The 24885-nt window shown below is 38.6% G+C and overlaps 1 protein-coding gene across 10 annotated transcripts in view; it reads right to left on the bottom strand.

Moving 5' to 3' along the window:
- Positions 1-24885, bottom strand: part of SNAP91 (synaptosome associated protein 91) — a 143264-nt gene that overhangs the window by 38711 nt on the left and 79668 nt on the right. For 7 of the 10 annotated variants that reach the window (XM_089693108.1, XM_089693109.1, XM_089693112.1 and 4 more), the window contains 7 exons: positions 23719-23825; positions 21984-22025; positions 21204-21224; positions 20351-20418; positions 14800-14821; positions 7119-7228; positions 4874-4974 (listed from right to left, as the gene is read on the bottom strand). In XM_089693108.1, coding sequence (XP_089549234.1) covers positions 4874-4974; positions 7119-7228; positions 14800-14821; positions 20351-20418; positions 21204-21224; positions 21984-22025; positions 23719-23825 — 471 coding nt within the window. The remainder of the gene's footprint in view (positions 1-4873; positions 4975-7118; positions 7229-14799; positions 14822-20350; positions 20419-21203; positions 21225-21983; positions 22026-23718; positions 23826-24885) is intronic. The other 3 variants (XM_089693114.1, XM_089693115.1, XM_089693110.1) reach the window with 1 other exon arrangement.

Raw genomic sequence — 24885 nt, forward strand, 5'->3', positions numbered from 1 at the left:
AAGAAGGAGAAGGAGAAGGAGAAGGAGAAGGAGAAGGAGGAGAAGGAGAAGGAGAAGGAGGAGAAGGAGAAGAAGAAGAAGAAGAATGAAAAGAAGAAGAAGAATGAAAAGAAGAAGAAGAATGAAAAGAAGAAGAAGAATGAAAAGAAGAAGAAGAATGAAAAGAAGAAGAAGAAGAATGAAAAGAAGAAGAAGAAGAATGAAAAGAAGAAGAAGAAGAATGAAAAGAAGAAGAAGAAGAATGAAAAGAAGAAGAAGAAGAAGAATGAAAAGAAGAAGAAGAAGAATGAAAAGAAGAAGAAGAATGAAAAGAAGAAGAAGAATGAAAAGAAGAAGAAGAATGAAAAGAAGAAGAAGAATGAAAAGAAGAAGAATGAAAAGAAGAAGAATGAAAAGAAGAAGAATGAAAAGAAGAAGAATTCCAGTACAGCAAAAAGTGTATCTGCAGAGAGCTCCGCTATTTCTGACAGTTCTCTGACAGTTCCTTCACATTTACAGCGGTTGAAACATTGTATCTATTTATTTCCGAATAAAAACATCTGTATCCTAAATGGAAACAAATAGATACAATGTTTCAACCGCTGTAAATGAACTGTCAGAACTGTCAGAGAACTGTCAGAAATAGCGGAGCTCTCTGCAGTGACACTTTTGCCGGCTGATCGGGGAAAATTCGATTCGTGCATCTGAAGTTTGCTAAAATTCGGATTCGATGCGAATCGAATTTTTCCTAATATTCGAAACGAATTCCACTTCGCCAAGTTCGATTCGCTCATCTCTAGCTGTAATATATTACAGTTTTGGGTTTAATACAGCTTTAGTTCAAGCAACACGATCGGTTTATATCTTACAGAACCACTGAGCAAATACTATGCTGTTCTGTGAATAGGAAGCGAAAAGGTACAGCATCATGTGATGGAATGGGTGGTTGAATTGCTGATAATATCTACTCAGTACACCAAGTGCTGTTACAATCCATTTCATTAAGTCTAGTACAAAAAGGAAGAGTCAGAAAGGAGGAGATACTCTCCTTTGTGAACTATCTACAATAAAACTAACTGCCCTACAAGTTTCTCTTATGCCCCATGTACACATTTAGAATATCGGACGAATGATAGTCTGGTTTTTTTCTGCATGCTAGTCTCATATCAAAAAAGTGAAGAGGTTACTAACATTACGATAATGCTTTAACGAGGGAATAAAAAAAATCTGAATAATGTGTATTTATTGTATTTTGGGATGACTACTGCACTGGTTAAACGAAAATCATACGAAAAACATTTTCGAGCATTGTCCCTTCTATTTTTTTTCGGATTGCGGTGTACTAACGATCAGATTATCATACAATCGCTTTAAAAGTGTAATTTTTCATACAATATTCTTATAGTGTATATGCGGCTTTATTGTAGTGTTCTTAACCCAAAAGATTACTCTAATGACACCCCATTAAACAAAACACTTTCGTAGGGTTTTATTTTCAGATAACATCATATTGGTTTAATCATGCCTTCCCCATGCTTTGTCAGATTACTTTTTTCTGCAGGTTCTCCATTTTTGGCTTTATAGTTATCAACGTAGAATACAACAAAAGTGTTTGGAGAAAGAATAGCAGTCATTTTTTGGAAAAACAAACTTTTACTGAATACAGCAAAGAACGCCATAAAAGAAAATGTTATGAGCAGATAGTTTAAATAGTGAATTTTTAACACATTAAAATGATAATGCCATTCTTCCAGACCTAAAAGCTAAAAAGCACTGAAAAACATCTGTTGAAGAGTAAGAAGTCATACCAACCACCGAACACTCTGGCCAGCAGTTCTGGCAAACAGCAGAATTGCCAGCTAGTCAGTTCAGGCTAGAATTTAGGCAATAAATTGATAACTGCAAAGTCATCAATCGTTGACATCAGGTTAACCCTTTGAGGACCAAGGGACGTATTTGTCCCATGTTTTTAAATTGCCTGTATCATCCGATTAAGAACTTAAAATACTTTTTTTCTTTTTTTGTTTGAGTCAAAATATTAGTTCTTATCAACAAATGGATCTAGCCTTTTGCCAATTATTTCATGAAATGGCTTAGTTACAGCAGCTGAAGTATACGAACTTTAAAAACCAAAAAATTGGCGTTCCTATGGTCTAATATATAATATAATCTTATGGTCCTCAAAGGGTTAACTAATGCACGAGAATGTTCTCAGGTCTTAACTGCATGAGGGTTTCATTTTTAGAACACAACGAACACAACACAATAAACATCTACTGTATGTGGAGTTTGTACAAGTAACATTATTCAGAAGAAATACTAGAGATGGTTTGGAAGACCAAAATTGTTTTTTTTTAAAGGAATGATTATGCAAAACAGTGCCCCAGGTACAAGAACTGGCCTTTTTATACTCCTGGGAGAGCCGTATAAAAAGTCAGTGGATTTACACCATACACTAAAAAACACAGTAATTAGATTACTCATGTTAATGGATGGCTAAACATACTTGCAGTTTACAAATTATCTACCACAACACTAAATTACATACAATAAATGCTCTTAAAAAGTTGATGTCATTACAACTTCTGATCATATCTTAGTTAATTCAAATTAGTTAAACGGTGACCTGTACACACACGTACTGTTACAAACCATGCTTTTTTTTTTTTTTAATATGCACTGCAAGTGTGCCAATATGGAACTTTAATATAAAAATAAATACAAAGTCAAGTCTGATTCCTAGAGCTCACTGGGTCTGGTTAGCCATATCAGGGAATCTCAGAACAGAAACCCCTGCATAGGATTCAAAATTCGAAGTTCAATGTGAAAATTTCAATTACTTTTTATTAGGGTAACATGAGATAAAACAGCCAACATGTTTCAGGGGCTCAGCATGCCCCCATCATCAGCCCAAACTGTGCTTAAAATTGATGAATTCAGAGAAAACCAACACACTATACTACTATTACCTACTGAGCTACCATTCTGGACGAATGTCAGCAACTTCTTCACTTCTAAATACTTTTACCTGCCATAGAGCAGCATACCCTGGAGTCTAAGCTAAAGGAATTATTGTTGCCCCCCCCCCCCCCTCCTATTTTCTCATAAATCAGAAAATGACCGGTACATTTTATGCAATGTCTATGGGTAGCTTAACATAGCAACAATGAAAATAATCTGAACTACAGTGGCACAACATACTGTATATGTTCCTCAGTTGTATGGCATGCACTATTGTTCCCAATCACAAGAGATAGTCTTCAGCAGTCATCTGAAAGTGAACATCTTATGCAATGTTTGCTTTAAATATTAGAGATCAGTTGGGATTGTTAGTGGTAGGGCAAATTAAGACTAAAGCAGTCTATAGATGGATTGAATCTTGGCCAGTTCAGCAGGGACTGGCAGAAATCCAATCCATCTATGGGCAGAATGGTTGTAATGAAGTTGATCCATTGATTGGCTTCAGTACAACCAGCCTGTCTAATTTTTTTTCTTACGATCACTGCCGACATCTATAGCTGCCAGAAGTGATCACTGTGCTCTGCCGACAGGAAAGGCTCCCCTCCAGCAGAACACAATAGCGCTGCTGGAGGGATTCCACCATCAACACTGACTGTTGATGGTGGAATTGAGCAATTGTCTTTCCTTCCATCAGTGGTGGAAGGAAAGAAAATTGCATCATTCATGGGCTGCCTAAGAAGCCAGTTCGACAGACGTCAATCACTAGATCAACTTCTGTTGAACGGGAGCAGCCACGCATGGATCAAATTTCGGTGATTCTATGGTCAACCTAGACTAAATATTAATGGACCAGAGTACAGAAAAGTCCCAACAAACTGGAAAATATCCCTGTTTAAGCTGCCTGAGCTGCACTCAGTATTATTGTTCCCCGGAGAGATCAGAGATGGTCCAATTATCACAAAATAGGAGCACTATGGCATTGCTGCCACTGGGATTTTTTGACAGATAACCTAATGTTTGCAATCAAAACAACCAATTCCATTACCTCTCACAACAAATAGGCTGTGTGCTAATTCATGAGTGAAAACAAGTGCTTACAAGTGCCTATTATACAAAGATTGCTCACTTGGAAAGATGAGAGATTACAGATCTGCTTTGGGCTTTTTTTGTTGAAACCACATTTTTCTCCAACATGGCAGTCATTTTTTGTTTCTGTTCTAGAATATGGACCAACCACAGTGATTTTTTTTTTTTTTTTAAATGTTATAGTGACCTCTGTCACTATGTTGCCTTGAGTAAGGGACCCAGCATGACCCCGAAAAGTTGGTTACACATGATGTATGACTTTGCACTAATAAAATGTTTATATTATTGCACCAGAGTGCAAATGACCATTCATCTTTAAACATTTTACAAACCATCTTTCCTCTGCAATGCCTCCAATTGCTGCAGACTGGCAAATGACAGAAGATGTGCATACCGGGAATGCCAAAACACAGTCTGGCAACTGTCACATAAGAAAAAATTAAAAAAAAAAAAATGCAGATGTCCAGTTATATTGTCTTTTATATTATGAACTCATCAATTCTGTGCTCTATTTTCTTTGCTCCTTTAAATTACATTAAATAGTAGCTTAGTCATACACATGCAAGTATGAAATTAAAAAGTTCGACTGAACATAAATACATTTAAGGAAAAGTCTTTCGTTTTACATTCATGGGGGCCAATATTTATCAAAATGCTATACAATAAAACCTGTAAAGTATTACCATTGTAAAACCGTTGTCATCACTTCCAATACAAAACCTGTATCCAACAGGGCAAAAGTAACATTTCAACCAAATCTCACATGTCCATAGTTAATGATATTTAATCCATCACAACTTGGAGAAAAAAAAAAAAAAAAAAAAAAGGACAAAATTATTTAACTTACCACCCCATGCACTAGCGCCTGCAGGGGCAGCTGCGCCACCCTGAGCAGTGGAGGAGAAATCTGGTTGTAAATCCAGAAGATCATTGGAGAGTTTAGCTGAACTGTAAAAAGACAAGAGCAAAACTATTTAGCCAATGAACATCAGAGACATTTTTTATATTGTTTAAATTTGCATTTTCAAGCACTTTGTTTTAGCTCTAGCTATATATGCCTTGAAAAAGTATTCATACCCCTTGAAACTTTCCACATTTTGTCATGTTACATCCAAAAATGTATTTTATTGGGATTTTCTGTCATAGACCAACACAAAGTGGCACCTAATTGTGAAGTGGAAGGAAAATGATAAATGGTTTTCAAATTTTTTTACAATTAAATATCTGAAAAGTGTAGCGTGCATTTTTTATTCAGCTCCCCTGAATCAATACTTTGCAGAACCACCTTTCATTGCAATTACAGCTACAAGTTTTTTTGGGTATGTCTCATGACAAAATATGGAAAATTCCAGGGGTATGAATACTTTTTCGAGGCAATATTATAAAACAGCTGATACAGTGGAGCAACATTTTCTGAATGAATGCAAAGCGTTTTCTGTTTGAATGGTGCCCATGCTCAGCAGCCGGAAACCTCTATTCAGAATATAGCAGTCACTTAGCATAGGACCTGAAAAAGTGGAGTTCATGGGAGTAGCAATGTCTGCTTCAGTGATTTTCAGCTTCCAAGGACATAGGCCAGGCATGGTATATACACAGCTATATTGGTCCAATATATAAACAATGTAACTACCATATTTGAAATTCATCTTTAAAGTGGTAATAAACGCAAAAAAAAAAAAAAAGCCTTCCAACGGAGCATTGTCACAGCTCCCTGAAGCTTCCATCTTGACCCAGTCTTCCTTCCAGGTTCGCGAGCTGCAGCCATCTGGCCGACCTGTGATGCCGTGACTCCAGCACATGTGCTCTGGAGTTTCGGCCGCAGCACAGCTCTCTCAAAAGACGGCACACCATTCATTGAGAACATAATGCGCAGATGACAGCACCGGTTCTTTTACAGTAAATATCTTCTAATCTGTGCACGTTTCGTACCTACAGGTAAGTCTCATTAAAGGTTTACCTGTAGGTAAAAGATACACAATTGGGTTTACTTCCACTTTAAAAATACTTCCACTTTAAAAATAAAGTGTTTTGAAACAAAATAGGTAAAAACTAAAAAATCATGCAGTTATTAAAGCCTGGTTTACTCCTTTGCATTTGCACATTGTAAAGCAAAGCAATGGATGTGTTATGCATTACAATGTTGTTCAGTGTTGTAACATTATTCATTGAGGCTGTTCTCATCTATGGGGTGGAGTTTGAAAAATGAGGCATGTCCGTGTTGCTGTGCATTTTCATGATCTGTGAAGCCCAGAATAATAAAAATGCATGTACAATGGGCAATAAAAACACACACACACGGATAGATGTGAACCTAGCTTCAAATTATATCTAAACCCAAAGAACAAAATGTTACTATACCACCAATTCTGGGATGTGGTACCTGCATTACTTTCATTTTTAGTTTATTTTTATCTGGTGATCCCTCCAGTACCATACGTCCTGCCCTAGGGTGGCAACATTCACTCATTGTATTAGATTTAAGAGACGCGGCATTGTCACCCTAGGACATGATTGCAGAACACCACCCGCTAGCCTCACCACAACATAGGGTGTGTTCTGGAATCCTCAAAGATAGCTTGGAACATGGTAACAGATAGACTGCTGGACAGAAAAGAGAGAAAAGGAACTTCTCTGCTCACAAGATTTCTGGCTGGATTATAGGTATTCTTTGAACAGATATAACAAAAGGTTTCCAATGGTATATTGAACAGGCCAAAGCAGAAAATAGAAGAAGTTCATGGCAGGGTTTACTTACACTTTGTTTTAGTATATGTCTATTATTGCTATATATGGCTGTCAGAATTTGAAAGCATTGACTATTCATTGCAGGTTAAATGTTTGGTTTTTTTTTGTGTTTTTTTTTGTTTTCTTTTAATATGGAGAAACAGGTGTTCTGCCTGTTTCTGTGCCAAGAACAAAGGGGTGAAAAGAGTCACCCCATTACGATGTTCTACAAATGGAGGAAAGAGGGCTACTACTTTATGAAAGAGAAAATTGTTTAATTCTTTGCTGTAACATATCAAAACAATGGAGATCCAATAACCCAAATAAAATGAATACAGAAGCAGCAAGGTAGATCTGAACAGACTTACCATACAGGAGATGCTGCACTTGCGGTTGCAAAAAGGTCAAGAGGCGGGGATGTATCTACAGTTTTTGATGGTGTAGTGTTTGGTGATGTGACTGTAGTAGCAGGTGAAGACTAAGAAAAGAAAATATAAATCACTTTTCTATAAAGCAACAATTAGAAACTATTATAGGACCATTATTTTGTGTTTCTACCCATCATTTGCTTCCACTTTCTTTAACAAACTTCAGCATGCATTAGCAAAGTTCTCTAGGTTAACGAGCAGACTAACAAAAATGTGTCTGTTAACCACTGCTTGGCAAAAAGGATGACAGGAGCACTGGCTATATTGTAATGAAAACATCCAGAATTCAGGAATGAATTTGTATGTTACCTGCAAGTAATCTGAGTCTTTGACTTAGGTGTATGAATTTCAGAAGTTCATGGGATACACGCAATAACATTCTACTTCAATGTCGTCATATGTTGCCTCAAGTAGGCCAATTTATAAAGCTTAGTAGAAATCATCCTAAAGCTTTTTTTTAAATGAATATGCCTAGCAGATGACAAATATTGGGCCATAATAGTTTGGGATGGTTTACAAAAAAAAAACAAAAAAAACAAAAAAAACAAAAAAAAACACATATGCTCTTTAATCAGAACAGCTATTAAACGGCGGGGGGGAGGAGCCCGAACATGGCGGCCGAGGAGAGCGTGAGGCACTAGCACTCTGCTAGGCTCCGCTTTCCATCCTTCCCAGGGACCCTCGGAAACAAAAAAAATGAAGGGGCAGACTCAACAGAGTTAGGTGGGCCGAGCAAGAGAGGCCGGAGAGCAGGGGAGCTGAGTGGCCCGTGAAGAGAGGCAGGAGCCGGGTCAGCCGGGAGATGAGGAGACGCAGCGGGACCATGTGACAAGCCGCGGAGGATCTCTGGGAGGAGGTGAGACCGGCCGGCATCCCGAGCAGAGAGGGAAGTGCCGGCTCACTCCTGGCCTCGTTCCCCGGCGCGCAGACTGGCCCTGGACCCTGGAAAATTGGGAGAAGCAGCCTGTAGCCTTGTGATGACCTCCAGGTGACCGAGAGGCCAAAGGAGACCCGGAGGAATCCCCCTGGGACTGAGAAAGGCCCTCTACCCGACGACTAGAGCCTCTTACAAGTAAAGAGATGGGTGAGTGAGAGCGGCTGGGGCTTTTTACATACTGGAATATTGTGTGTGTACTATAATCTCCTGTGGCAGAGGGGAGGAAAAAGGTGAAAGAGAGGAGGGGGGATTCCCAAGGGTCAAGAAGAGGTGAAGAAGAGAAGAGGAAGAAGGAGACACAGAAAAGTAAAATAAAAGGAAAAATAGCAAGGCAAGGCTGGGTTAACAAGCCATAGACATATGACTTACATTTGTATAAGGGGTCATAGAAGAAAACAAGACCCATAGAGGACATGAAGAATAAAGGAATTAAAGGAGCAGGGCTCAAAGGGTCCCAAACGGGAACGATCAAGAAATATACTACTCAAGGAAATAGTACTCCAGAAAGGCCCCAAGATACTAGTGAAAAGGGTAAAATGGAAATCAGTCTGGGAAGTAACCCTAGATTATCACTGGACATGAATAGCAGCTGTAGTCAACAAACGGTGGAAAGGCTGGAGAAAAACGAACCTGAGGGTGAACTACATGTACCAAATAAAAAAGAGATGACAGAAATGTTTCAAAGTCTGGAGAAAATGATAAAGCAAGAAATGACATCTATTCGGAATGATTTGGGGCACCTGTTGCTGAGAATGGAGGAAACAGAGGAGAAAGTTAAAAATCAGGCCCAAACCATTGTTAAACTAGAAAGCAAGATAATAAATATGGACTTTATTCAGAAAAAACTTCTTTATAGGATGGAGGTTCAAGAGAATAAAGAAAGGAGTAATCTTAGGGTACGAGGAATCCCAGAGTCTGTAAAAGGGGAATCACTGTATGAACCAGTTAGTAAAATTCTAAACTCCATAATGGATAGAGCGGAATCAGAAGTGATTAATCTGGATGGAGTGTTCAGCACAGGAAAGTTCAAACAGATCATGGGGAAGGAGAGACCGAGGGATACAGTTGTTCAATTTCAAAAATCTGGGGACAAAGATAAGATTTGGAGGAAGATTAAAGGAAGATCAATAATTAAATATACAGATTTAGATATCCAAATCTATGCGGACTTAACATCAGAGACCCTATGGAGAAGAAGATCCTTGAGACCTTTATTGGAACAAATGAGAAAGCAGAAGGTGCAGTATAGATGGGGAACCCCAGAACGCCTAATTGGATGGAGAAACGGAGTCACAGCCTATCTGAGATTTCCAGAGGAACTGAGAGTCTTTTGTGAGAGATTGGACTTGCAAAGAATGGAAATAGAAGGATGGGAAGAAGAAAAAGGAGAATTAGAAGATATAAGAAAAGAGGACTGGCTGCGGGTTAGGGGAAGAAGAGGGGGCGGTTTGGGGCGGGGGAGAGAGGGAGGGGAGAAATAGAGACTCGAATTTTTTTTTTTTTTTCTCTCCCTTCCACTCTCCTCAGTTCCCACCCACCCCCTTCTGAAAATAGGGTATTTCTTCTGGACTGATTTCATCTTTTTTTTTTTCTGAGTCAAATTTTTAGAGAGAGGTAAACTGGGGAGGATGGAGGAGAGGTGAGCCGCCCATGGGCGGAGGTCAACCCCAAAGTCTTAAATCAAGGGTGGGAATGATCCCACAAATGATTAGTAGGCACTTTACAAGCCTAAAAAGGGGTGGGGGGAAAGGGGGGGAGGGAGGGGACGAGAGTTGGATGGGAGGGAGGGAGGGGAGGAGGTATTGGGTTAATACTCCGCATGACAGAAGGGATAAAGAGGAAGAGGCAATCTGGAAGAGAGATGGAGTTAATTGGGAATGATGGAAGAAATACAGTTTATAACCTATAATGTGAACGGGTTGAGTTGTCCAGGGAAGAGATTTAGGTTGTTTAATGAGTTACATCATAGGGCTACGTCAGTGGTATTTTTACAGGAGACGCATTTTGAGATAGAGGCAAACGTGAAATTGAAATCCAAACACTACCTAACATGGTACTATGCAGATTCTCCAATTAAAAGAGCAAAAGGGGTTGCAATAGGTTTTGCAAAGAATATGAGATTTGAGCTGGAGGATAGAAGAACCGACCCGGAGGGGAGGTTTTTATTCTTAAAAGGTAGACTCCAGGGGATTGAGTGTACTTTAGCCAATATATACTGCCCTAATAAAAACCCGGAGATGTATATGAAGGGTCTGCTGAAACAATTTATGGAATTTAAAAAAGGGCGCCTGATAGTAGCTGGAGACCTAAATTTCTGTATGGACCCACAAAAGGATAATACCTCTTCTGTGCAAAGAGAGGGGAGTAGGTCTCTGAGAGCTCTGAAAAAAGTGATGCATGAATATCAACTAGTGGACACTTGGAGAATAAAGCATATGAAAGACAGACTATACCTTCTTCTCTAATGCACATGAGATATACTCGAGATTAGATTACATCTTAATAGACCATCAACTTATAGATCATCTGGTTAAAATTGACATAGAGACAAGGATGTTCTCGGACCATGCTCCGGTTGTAATGAAAATGGGATGGGGAAGAAGGTGGACGGGAGGATTAGGGTGGAGGTTAAACGAGGGTCTTCTTCTAGATGAGGATGTAGTTCAGAAAATCGAGAAAGAGATTAAGGTATACTTTAAGGAGAACAAAACAGAGGAAGTATCGATAGCTACAGTCTGGGAAAGCCATAAGGTATTCATAAGAGGAATCTTGATTGCGGCAGGAGCAAGGAAGAAAAAGGAAAGAAGAGAGAGGGTCAGTGGGCTCTTAAAAGAAATATTGGACTTGGAGCAGATCCATAAGAAGAAAATAGCAAAAGATACGAGACAGAGGTTATCGGATAAATAAGATAAGCTAGAGAGGTTGATGGATGAGGAGAAGAGAAGAGTATACAACAGGGTTTTGAACGAGAGATATAGATGGGGAGACAGACCAGGAAGATATCTAATGAGAGCTTTGAATAAAAAGAAAAATAGTAACTATATAGAAAAGATAAAAAGTTCAAAGGGGGAGTTGGTCCACTCAAATAAAGAGATTATTAAAGTGTTTACGGAGTATTACAAAAAGTTATATAATATTAGCCCCCAAGGCCCCCTAAAAGAAGCCCAAGAGGGAATTAATGAAAAAAAGATGACACTTAAAAAATGCGGGATTACCAAAACTAAGTGAAGCACAGTTGAACTCCCTAGATGCAGAAATCTCCCAGGAAGAAATTAAAATAGCATTAAGAAGCACGGGGGGGGGGGGGGGGGGAAGCCCAGGCCCGGATGGATATACAGTTAAGTACTATAAGAAATTTAGTGAAGTACTGCTACCCAAGTTGGAGAAATATATGAATGCTCTGGGAGGTGGGATGGAAGTGAGGAGAGAATCCCTACAGGCCCATGTAGTACTTATTCACAAGGAGGGAAAAGATCCATCTCAGTGCTCCAGCTATAGACCTATCTCATTATTGAACACAGACACTAAACTGTATGCAAAGGTGTTAGCAAACAGGTTGAGGGATCTGATGCCTGAATGGATCCATGGAGACCAGGTGGGCTTTGTACTGGGGAGAGAAGGTAGAGATAACGGCTTGAGAACCCTGATGCTTATTCAGAAAAGTAGAAAAGGGAAAGCCCCGGTGGTGCTCTTGTCAATTGATGCAGAAAAGGCATTTGATAGAGTGGACTGGAGCTTTATGATGGACAACTTAAAAGTGCTGGGGATAGGTGATAGAATGCGAGAGTGGATAAGTAAATTATATAGGGAGCCTACTGCAATCATCACGGTAAATGGGGAGAGATCAGAACCCATCGGAATGTCTAATGGTACAAGACAGGGCTGTCCACTGTTCCCTCTGCTATATGTATTGTCACTCGAACCTCTGTTGTCAATAATAAGAAATAGTGGATCGGTAAAGGGAATTCAGATAGAATCCATAGAACATAGAGTAGCGGCCTTTGCGGACGACTTATTGTTCTATGTGGGGAATCCCCGAATAACTCTCCCAAATATAATGAAGATTCTGAAGGAGTATGGTGAACTATCAAATTTAAAAATTAATCCAACGAAAACAGAGATCCTGAATATTAATATACCAAAGAATGAAAAAGAAAAACTACAAAAAGAATTCCCCTTTATATGGAGAGAAAAAGAGAGAAAATACCTAGGAATAAAACTTACTGCCTCATCTAAGCATTTGTATAGATTAAACTATATCTCTTTGATAAATGAGATCAGGGAAGATTTAAAAAGATTAGAAGGAGGAAATCCATCCTGGATAGGACGTATAAACCTAGTCAAAATGGTAATTATGCCTAAAATACTGTATAGATTTCAAATGGTACCAATTAAAATTCCAGAAGCCTTCTTTAAGATGATGAAAAAAATGTTAACAAGATATATTTGGAAGAATAAAAAACCTAGAATAGCATACGAAAGATTGAGTAGGACTAAAGAGAAAGGGGGATTGGGCCTACCAGATGTCAAGAGATACTATAAAGCAGTGGTTTTAGCAAGAATATATGACTGGACATTTAACCATAAGGGGAAAAGTTGGGTAACAATTGAAAATGATCTTAGTGGCAATAGATTGAGTCAGATGATATGGGTTCCACCACAGTTCAGGGGAATTAAAGAAAGCACAAGTATCTACACTTTAAATGTCTTTAGGGTATGGGACAATTTACACAAAAACATGAAATGGGAATTTAATTCTATATTAATGCCTCTCACAAATACTGAGTACTTCCCCCCGGGAAAGAATTTGATATCAGGGAGATGGTTTAGAAAGGAGGATACCCAACTGAGAGATGTTTTGGTGGAGGGAGAATTGAGATCACTTAAAGAGTTAATAGAGAAGAAGGGAGATATTTTTATTAGAATAGATGAGTGGAAATATCATCAATTGAAAAGTTTTATTGGAAATCTACCGAAACCCCTGAGAATAAAACAGGAGTGGAATATGTTTGAAAGGTTGTTAGAGACACGAAGGGATGGGAAGCACGGTATCTCAAAAGTGTATAGAATACTCACAGAATTAGACACAAACACAAAGTTAAGTTATATGACAAAATGGGAAAGGGATATGGGAGTTGGGTTTGATGAAGATAGACAGAGAAAGATGTTTAGATTGATACACGATAATGTTAGTATGAGAGAGGTTGAGGTTAATTATAAGTGTGTGACACGATGGCACATTACACCGAGTGTAGAGCACAAGATGAATGGGGAAAACTCAAATATGCGTTGGAGAGGATGTGGAGAGATAGGCACGGTGTTTCACATATGGTGGGAATGTCCGAAAATCCAGGCTTTTTGGAAGATAATAGTTAAATTAATTGAAGAAATAACTGGAATTGACATAGGGTTAGACCCAACGACGTGCCTCCTACACAATGTGGAGACATCTGTAAATAAATATAAAGATTCAGGTATTTGGTACTTCTTGAATGCGGCGAAAGGGTTGATACCCAAGTTTTGGCGGAAAGCTGAGGTACCGAAGGAGGTAGACTGGATTAATAGAGTAAACCAGATAGGTAAAATGGAAAGATCATACCATATGCAAGAAGATAGGATGAGAGTTTACTCCAGGAGATGGGAAAAGTGGGAAAGAGCAGGATTGAAAGAGAAATATAGGAAGATATGAACTAGGATGTTAGCAAAAAAAAAAAAAAAAATTTAATAAGCCTCAAGAGATTAGAAAGGGCTAGAGTCTGCAGAGGGGGAGGAGGGGGGAGGAGGGGCGGGAGGGGGGGGGTAGTGGGACGGGAAGGAAAAGAGTTTTTAGTAAGGGAAAGGTAGAAATGTTATATAATTGTCTACTTGTATGAGAATTATTTCCCTGTTTGGGTTTTTGTATTAATATGAAAAATTTAATAAATATTTAAATTAAAAAAAAAAAAAAAAAACAACAGGTATTAAAAATCCCATCCCGAATTCAGGTTGTAGAAAAAAAAAAAAATCTTTGTTTTTATGGGTACATCCACATTTTTCCTTTGTTCACTTTTAAATTAAACAAGACCCAAAATGTCCCCATAAGGAATAATACAGAGTCCTAGTAAGGCGTAGTGTAGTATAAAACAAGGTAAGTTATCCACCAATAAAATTTGGACCAAAAAAAGGTCAGAATAAAATATGCGCCATGACTTCTTAAGGGAAAAAAAAAAAAAAAAGAAGGAGGCAAGTCTTTACATATTCCACAGAAGTACAGTTAGTAGTAGTTGGTCAAATTCAACTGGACTTGTTCTGTAATGATTAGGACATTTTGTAGCTTATCCACATCAAAGACTTTATTTCGGCCTGGATGAAATTAATATTACAGAACAAGAACTAAAAGTGACGACTACTAACTACAACATAATCTAGATAAATGAGAAACTTCATAGACAAACTAGAGTATGTTTATTGGACTTCCTGAAAAGGCTACACTATATATAAATTTTGATTTTCACATATTAAAAAAAGTGTTTCAGGTAATGTAATTTTTATACCCTTCAGACAGTATTCCAGAAAATGTGTATAACATTACCAACAAAAATCAATGTACAGTTTATTTGATGAGAATTTTTACCAATATAAAAGGAGTAATAAATATGTAAAACAAATACATTATTCACATAATATAATGCATAACAATATTACCTTGCCCACAGGAGATCCAGAGCTGAAATCAGAAAACACAAACTGTTAGATCGGTTATCAAAGCAAACATAACATAACTGGCAGTGCGGTCTTTACGATACCAAGAGCTATGAAACATTCTACGGAGTTTCACAAGCCAACCAATGAAAGAGCTCCTGCCAACAATTTCGTTTTTGTTTGGGATAGAGTGAAAGGGGTTAGAACCTCTGTTTATGGTGTTTGACACAATTAGTGAGGAAAAAGAACTCTTAAAGTTAAAAACCTAACAGAGGTTTTAACCACTGCCCACACCAAATGGCAAAAGGTTTGAAAAAAAATAAATACAAAATTGCCTGGAGTTCCATTTTAGTAAATATCACAACATGGGAGGACAATTCTACGAGGCTTTATAAACCACTTTGGTAGGAGTTTACAAAAGGTGGTCATGCAACAAACTACTTTAAAGTATATAAGACAAATGGCATAGCAGATACAATGAGTTTTAAGATTTTGTCAATATACTATGGTTCTTGATCGCCAATCTTCAGTGCAGAGGAGAACTTGATACCACTTACACAGAAGATATGGAAAACAGTGAAAGGTATGTGCAGTGGGCATAGGTTTTTCAGCTGTATGATCATTTTCTAAATGCATTAATTCAAACATCACTGACACTAAAGTGTTCCCAATCTGCTTTGCAGAAAATCAGTTAAAATAATCAGCATAGATATTTTTGTCAAAGAAGTATTCTGCCCAAAAGTGACTTTTCAAATTTGTGTTGGTGTTGGGGTGAGATTCAATCCTCTGCTAGCTCTTTACTACTCTCAATGACTTTGGTAAATGGAATCTCTCCTATCCTTTTAAGTGGTTATCTATTAGAATTCAATTAGGCTAATACAGTAGAATGAAGAGCGGTGTGCAGGCATCTAGATATGCTTACTGTACAGTCTGGTGATCAACCTGAGATGTTGGTAGTTTCAACAGGTAGATACAGTAGATGCAGGTGTTGTGCTGCTCTAAAAATATAAATAAAATCTAAAAAAACGTAAGCAATCCTATTCTATAGCAAAAAACTAAAAACAAAAAACCTGTGCTGTTGATATCAATCGATAAACATAACACAAGTGGAAAGTCTCTGAAAAGTGCAAAGGCAAACAGTTCCACAATTTTCCTTTCACTCCATTTGCTACTGGAGTGTCTTCCTGTTGGTAAGCAAGCCATCCATCCTGGTGCTGTAAATTGCACAAATATTGTGCACCACCACAAAACCGTGATTCCAAATGGACCCTCACCTTCATAAACTGGCCTACAGGTTATAATAATAGGTCACAAAGTGCCTCTCTCCTTATAATGGGAGGTAACCAAATCTTCACAAGGGTTCTGGTCCTCCTCTCATGGCAACCAACCACTTACTGGGGGTATCTGTATCCTCAATGTATTCAATATAGTATAGTATCAATAGAAGTATTACACATACAGTAAGCAAAAATCCAATTCCTACTCGAAACCACACAGCATCCCACCGCACTTCCGGTTTCCGGCTCTGACGTCACCTGGCTCTACCCCTGGTGAGGTTACATTTAGATTTCATTTATATTTGGAACAGAGCAACACCTGCACCCATCTTTCTTTGCTTATTGTGTATATGTGGGGAACACAACATACATACACACCATTCACAGATTGGACATAATTAAAGGAAATCAGAGGGCAAAGGACTAGTCACCTGTGTTGCCTGTGGTCTCCCTGCAGCTGCTCTTTTCTTGATTGCCAACTTACTATACCTTGTTCCAAATTGTGTGTCTATGTGGAGGCAGCCATCTTGGTAGAGACAAGATTGTGCTTTCTCACATCACCAAATCTTACTCCAGATCTCTAAATACTAGCAGTCAGAAGCAGCAGAGCCTTAGATCTCCCCGCCTAAGCAAAATTACCTTTTCTAAGTGTTACCTAGCACTATTTTTTTTAGTTCACATAGATTTGAAAGCCCTTAGGAAACACCTCATATCCAAAATTGTTGAAAAATTATTGCTTAGTCATATGAATTCTGATTTCAAGTCAGGTGCTGATGTTTCCTAGCCAGTTGCAAACACTGTCACCTTTTAATCTTGAAGAAGAGAGATACCCCAGCTTGACCATCTGCACTTCTAGCCAATATGGCCAAGAATGTAATGCACCACATACCACACAACTGCAGTCAATAACTGGTGATCAACCATGAAGGCTGAAGTCACTAGACATCTATAATACTCATCCTCTAAAGATTGCCTTTATCCTGAAAGGATTCATTTTTTTTATTTTTTTAGGATATATATGCAAAAAGATTAGCTTGAATAAACTCATTAGTATGTCGGACGGTTTAAAAAAAAAAAAAAAAATTCTATATATAATTTTACAGTGATTCTATGTTATTGTTGTTTCTCACAAATCAAATATGAGCCATCATGCTTAAAAAGAGAAGTTTGGGATTAAAAAAAAAAAAAAAAAAGCAAGAAATGGAGAACTGGGTTGTGAACTGGGCAGCCAGTCAGGCATCTGGATGGATCCTGACAAGAAATTCAGGAACCTTGCAGAGCCAGGACTGGCTGTGTGACATCAAAGAACACACATGCTCACCTAGGCCCCCTGTTGCTTCTAAGACTCAGAATGGGCTGCCCGTCACTGGGCTGGGCCGTCAGGCATCTGGATGGATCATGACAATAAGGTCAGGAACCTTGCAGAGCCTGCACTGGCTCTGTGATGTCAAGCCCGCTGTTGACTGAAAATGAAACCGAGCCAAGTGCACTCCTGTGATCCATAGTACAGGCAAAACAGCTATGACCCTACCTCTCCCTTAAATATGTTATACAGTATATATACACACCATGGCGCACTGGGTTGCAGGATGGTGCGTATAGGTCAACTAGGTTTCTCACATGCACATGGTGAAGATCTGGGGTTCATGGTTGATGTGCAGTAAACAAATGTTTTCTCTGTATCCTTGGTTGTATGTTGGATCCTTGAGTCCAAAGGCTTAGTAAAGCTTGGACTGGAAAAAAGCCTACAATTCTATGTCCACATCTTGGCTAACAACCAAAACTCATTGTTACCCTCAGCTGTCTAAAGGCATGCATAATATTATACACATATTCTATTAAATAATATTATTAACACAGCACAGCTATGAAATGGTTTCTCTTACAAAAGTGGTGCACTGACCATTGACAGTTTAGGGAAAATTAGAACATGTCTATTATATAAAGTACACAGACACATACAGCAATATACCTACCCTTCACTGATGATCCAGAATGCAAAGAATTAAAGGAAAATTGTTAGTGCAGTGTTGCTCTATAAACAATATAGCATATTTTACAGGGAACAGACCAATTATATAAGATTAGTAATTAGTTTACAGCTGAAAAAAAATAAAAAATGTACAAACCTATTTTATTTTGCTTTTAAAAATGTATAGGTTGGTATTACATGACCTGAGATGTTTCCTACCAGAAATCAACAGAAATGTAGGATTCACAATAGACATCATGAAGTAAAACATCACTCAGGAACAATTAACCTAACATTTATTTCCCCTTTATTGCCTTTGATACCGAAGTCTATCTCATTTCCTGGTAGCCGAGTGGAGAGTGACTGTTGTGGATTAAAGCAGAAGATCTTGGGACATGTAGTTTCTGTCTTTGGATAACTGGTTATCACACCACTTCTTGAACTACACCTCACAAATGGTTGAGCAGCAGAATGGACCTATGGGAGAGACTATATGTTTAACTGAAATCAGTGGGCTCGCTCTTGGCCTGGCGATTTTACACAGAGTGGGAGTGCAGTCGCAGTACACTTCCATGATGCCATGCCAGTCCAAATCCAAACTTCAGAAGGAGGGTCCACACAGTCGATCTCAGCTGGTGTGGACCAGGTGTTCAAGGCCTTTTTTCTCAGCCAGAGCGCCGCTCTACAAGTTCTACTCTGATTTGTCAACAAGGCCAGCCAATCGCACACACTGCTGTCATTAAAGCACGCCTGTTAAGCCTGGATTGACTGACCTGGGACCTGAGAGTGATAGCAGCTCCCTAAATCTAAATGGTCACGCCATGTGAACAGCATACTGTTGGCACATTCAGAGCCAGATTCTCAGAGGGAAAACAAAAGAGATTAGGGAAGTTTTTTTTTCAACCTATCTGGATCTCTTCACTTCCTGGCAAGCCACCAACTGGAGGTATTTGCTGCTGCCACAAACACGTTCTACTGATGCAGCTGTCAGAGACATTCTGCTGAGAGTGCAGATGGAGTTTAAAGGCCCATATGCGCATGTCTGTGCACAGCTATACAAGTACCCACAGGCCCACACCTGCACATCTATGAGCCTTGGAACTCCATTTACACTATGGGCAGAACTTCCCTAACAACAGCTAGTTTCTCATCTAATGTCTAGGAGTACCTAGGGTTTGTATAGATGGGCTTCAGCCTCAAAAGCAAGTCAAAACGCAGTCTGTTTTCATGTGCTTCTGAGTCGATTTGACGTGCGAAAGTAACAGAGAAGCTGCTTTTGAATTGTATTGAACCATTAGCAACTTATAGATGTTTATTAAAAGGTAAATCGGTTGTTTGATTTACAATGGAAGTTGAACTTTGCAAGGGAAATTTCCCCCGACCTTTGGGATTGTGTTGAAATTCTACTTTGCAAAGGATACCCAATCTATAAAAATTAACAAAAAAATAAATATTTAAAAAAAGCATTTTTTACTTGCACACAATTGGCCAATGAGTCAGCGGCACTTCACCTCATTCACGAATACCTCATCTGGAATATGCAGTTTAGTTTTGGGCACCAATTCACAAAAAGAACATTGGGGAACTGGAGAACATACAGAGAAGGGCAACCAAACTAATAAGAGGCATGGAGGAGCTCAGCTATGAGGAAAGATTAGAGGAACTGAATTTATTCTCTCTTGAGAAGAAGAGATTAAGGGGGGATATGATCAACATGTATAAATACATCAGTGGTTCATATAGTGAACTCGGTGTAGTTATTCACCCTGAGGTCATCACAGAGGACAAGGGGGCACTCTTTACATCTTGAGGAAAAGAAATTTAATTTCCAAAACACAGAAAGGTTTCTTCACAGTGAGAGCTGTGAAAAATGTGGAATAGACTCCCTCAAGAGTTGGTACTGGCTCAGTGCATTGCTTTAAAAAAAAGGCCTGGATTATTTCTTAGATACACAGAATATAACTGGATACTAATATTTATAGGTAAAGTTGATCCAGGAAATATCAGATTGCCTCTCGGGGGGATCAGGAAGGAATTTTTTTCCCTGCAGGAGCAAATTGGATCATGCTGGGTTTTTTTTTGCCTCTCTCTGGGTATCTGATAACTTTTTTTTTTATATATGGTTGAACTGGATGGACTTTTGTCTTTTTTCAGCCAGACAAACTACGGAACTATGTAATTAAGCAGGACAACTAGTACTTTAAAAAGGTCAAATCTACCTTTTCTTGAAGCAGATTTTCCTATTGTCAATATATGAACCATGATGGTAAATCACTTAATTACAAATCCATTTATGGCTACTAACCTGCTGCCTTTCTTTCCTTCCAGTGTATTCAAATGTTGCTCGAGAGTTTCCATGAGGCTGCTGGGAGCCTGTGAATCAAAAATATATCATATTAACAAAGAGGAAAATGCAAATACATGCTTCTAGCCAACTGATACTAATACTTTAACTTGACTAAAACATAAAAGCACAAAAGGATTTGTCTCCCTCTGCTGAAAAGCCACACAGAAATAGTAAAATAGAACAGGTGCTTGGGAAAAGATCCATAGCCTCCCAGGGAGATTGAGGTCCTACCATATCAAGCAAGACATAAAACAAGCCGATTCTTAAAAGGAGAACTCCACCTTGGGCTTTCAGGTGAAGTAAACAAAAGATGTAACCATCACCACAGCTTAGTTACCCTCGTCCATTAAGATGAGCACCTGAGCTATTCCTCTGCACCCTTTTTAAATGAGACAAATTTGTTTCTCAAGTCACCAGGAACATTTTCTGCTGCCAACTCTGCATCTACTGGACTTGGCACTTTTTGAGCTCACTCTGCCTGTAAAAATAGGCATATCTTGAAGAGCAACAAACATCTTAACAACCCTGATGTTTACACCCCAACCAATGCATGGAGTTCTCCTTTAAATCAAGAACATTTGGAAAACTAAAAACAGTGCAAAGTGTAATGATTGTAAACAAATCAGCCAGACGTCATTTATATTATTTTGTCTCCATACAGGAAGTGTGTTTTGATTAATTGGAAAGAGACATAGAAACGGTCAGGAAGAATATATGTGTTCCCACAAAAATATAAGCCGTGATCTCAAAAGGAAATAGAGATTTTGAATAAAGAGATGTTGGCAAAGTATTACACAAGTAAATCAATTACCGGTTCATCGATGGTACCGTCCTTAAAGAAAAGAAACAATTAATATTGCAGCTCAGTTTGTCCAATTGTTTTAGGTTTGTCTATTTTCTTGACAGCTGCATATTCAAGTACTCTTCTACTTTGCATGTGTAAATAACAGGTTGCAACAAAAACCTTTTTTTTTTCAGGCAGATAAAATCCATTCAAATTGTAATCTAACATCAATGGGCCCATAGATGTTATCTATAAACATGGTCATTTCCTATCTGCCCCTTGATGGATTTCATTTGGATTCAGACCCTATTCACACCTATTCATTTTTCTTTGAAATAAGCAGAAACTCATTAATATACATGCCATGGGATGCTTTAAGGTGCATGCCGATGTACATTAATGCATGTCAATAAATCATGATGTGCCTCAATGCAGGTCAATGTGCATTATGATGCGTTTTGAAACATGCAACACGTGTTAGAAATGTGTGTTAACACGTGTTGGCAAGCATTTTGCCAAGCTTATATATGTTTCAATGGAAAAATGCATCAGAAGGAAAAAATACATAAGTGCAAATTGTCCTCCTGTGTTGCTACAAGCTGACATTTGCACATCAGTAAATTATGTTTGCCCACAACTAGCAGTATCAGATAGTCAACAACTACTACGGTTTCTGTGTTTTATCAGAGTGCAATTCACCAAAACTGAAATATATGACAATTGTTTATAAACTTTTTTTTCTTTTAATTGAGCCTGTCAAATGTATTTTTAATATTTTACAGTCAATGTATTAAAATAAGTACTTACTTGTGTAAGGTCAGGAATGTCTCCTTTGTCAATGCCGACTTGCTATAATAAAATAAATGGATATACTCATATTTGTGAATGCAGAAGATCATAATACTACAAATAGATACGGTGTATAGTAAAATAGATTGTTTTCAAACACGGTTTTTATTTGCATTAAATTATATAACCCCTTTTTATTGGACGTTTTAGGCCTCATGTATACAGGGCATCTGCCTGTAAACGCTCCTCTAATATACCTGCACAGATATACAGGGGTTGATTTACTAAGACTGGAGAGTGCAAAATCTAGTACAGCTCTGCAGAGAAATCAATCAACTTCCAGGTTTTTTATTTCAAATTCAACAAACTAAAGTTAGAAGCCGATTGGCTACCATGCACAGCTGCACAGAATTTTGCACTCTCCAGTTTTAATAAATCAACCCTATAGGCTTACATGGAGGTGCTTTTACAGGCTGGGAAAAAGAAAATGCTCAACGCCTGTGAAAGGGGTGTTTAAATTCAGTTTGCATGAGGCCTTAGGCATCTTTCCTCCAATCCAATCTGCTAAATTTAAAAAAAAAAAAAAAAAAAACAACACCACAAGAGGATTCATTTCACCTAGACGGAGCGGGATCAGAGGGCAGTTGGGTGTAAACGGACAGTCAGTTCATTTATACTTGACCACCCATAGAGCAGAGTGGGCTGTCTCCAGGTCATGGACCTGTCATCCGCCTGCTCTTCAGGAACAGATCCCCTGCTGAGCAAAAATTGATTCCACCCCATGTGAACACAAGCACAACTTACAGTTGATATGGTTATTGGTATTGCTACTACAACTTCTATCCACAGAACTGCTCCTTAGTAGTGTACTGACTGTGCTGACAGCTGTCCTGTTGGCTATCCTTGATTTAGACATACTTCATGTTGAGATCAGTGACACATAGTATTGTCACAGTTCACCGAGAAAGCCGGAGGACCCCATCAAACGTTCACAATGGATGCCATAATATTTGTAGTTCTGCTTATGTCACAATTTTTAAAGCCCAATTGAAAGTTTAATCAGTTAAAATGTATTTCATGTGGATCAAAACACACAATTAAAGTTTGGTTTCTCTCTAAAACAGCCACAGCATGAGCAGCAAAGCCTAACCCCTGTCAGCAGCTGCAGAGTTGGACTCTTGTTTTCTGTGTTCTTTCTGCAGAGGACTAATCAGCATTCTTATTAACACAAAACAAAATGCAGACCTAGATCTTTCACTTTGCACATCAAGTTCATTTAGCAATTGTATGACCTAGTATCACTGCTCATTCACACCATTAGGACTCCTTTACACCACAATGCAAGCTATGGGAAAGCACTATAATATGCATTTGAAATGAAAACACAGTGTTCTGTGATGCAGCTATGCAATCATTCACAACAATCTAAAAGGTCTGTCGGCACCACTTTTTCTGTGTGTTGAAATACACTAAAAACCCATGCAAAATGGAGCTACAAATCCCAAAAAGGGACACGTTGCATTGCACTGTGGTGTGGACGGGCCTCTACAGTGGGGTTTACCAAGGTATATATAAGCACTAATTAAATTAGTCCAGGAAACACGTGAGCAACAGTTGCTGACAACTTAAGGTGGGGTTTAAAATAGGGGTACAGCTTTGAATTAAAGTGGAATACTCCTTTAAATAAGACCTGACAATAGGACTGGCAGTAGGTTTCATCAGTAACATTTACTAGTGTTGAAAAACCTCTTACCTCTGCAACTTTCATGAACTCTGAAACCCTTGTCATTCTCGTCAGAAATCGTTTATAAATTTCTAGAGCATCTTTACACTGACTTTTCTTCATTTCAAAAAATTTCTCTAGCATAAAAAAAAATCCCAGAAAAACAAAAAGTTAACATCTTTAAGCACACCAAAACACAAGTATACCCAACTCAAGTTCTTCAGCGACTTCCTAACAAAGCAATAGCCGTTAGCCATGATACAGATATAAAAAAAAAAAAAAAAGGAGGCCACCGTGTAGTTTATTACAGGTACTTACAGTTGCAAGAAAAAGTATGTGAACCCCTTCGGATTACATGGAGTTTTGCATGAATTTGGCATAAAATGTGCTCTGAACGTCATCCAAGTCACAACAATAGAAGAACACAGTCTGCTGAACATAATACTACACAAACATTAGATGTTGCCATGGTTTAATTGCACATAACATGTAAACATTCACAGTGCAGGGAGGAAAAAGTATGTGAACCTTTGGACTTAATAACTGGTTGACCCTCCTTTGGCAGCAATAACCTCAACCAAACGTTTCCTGTAGTTGCAGATCAGACCTGCACAACAATCTGGAGTAATTTTGGACCACTCCTCTTCACAAAACTGTTTCAGTGTAGCAATATTCTTGGGATGTCTGGTGTGAATCGCTCTCTTAAGGTCATGCCACAGCATTTCAATCGGGTTGAGGTCAGGACTCTGACTGGGCCACTCCAGAAGGCGTATTCTGTGCTGTTGCAGCCATTGTTTTGTTGAATTACTTGTATGCTTTGGGTCATTGTCCTGTTGCATCACCCATCCTCTGCGGAGCTTCAGTTGGCGGACAGATGGTCGTACAGTTTCCTGCGAAATGTCTTGATAAACTCTGGAATTCATTTTCCCATCAATGACAACAATCCGTCCAGGCCCTGAGGCAGCAAAGCAGCCCCAAACTATGATGCTCCCTCCACCATGTTTTACAGTGGGGATGAGGTTTTGATGTTGGTGTGCTGTGCCTTTTTTTCTCCACACATAGTGTTGTGTGTTCTTCCCAAACAACTCAATCTTGGTTTCATCTGTCCACAGTATATTTTGCCAGTAGTGCTGTGGAACATCCAGGTGCTCTTTTCCAAACTTCAAACGTGCGGCAATATTCTTTTTGGACAGCAAT

This window comes from Staurois parvus, unplaced genomic scaffold, assembly GCF_062004578.1.
Source record: "Staurois parvus isolate SC_StPar_1 unplaced genomic scaffold, SC_StPar_1.0 ptg000613l, whole genome shotgun sequence".
NCBI lineage: Eukaryota > Metazoa > Chordata > Amphibia > Anura > Ranidae > Staurois > Staurois parvus.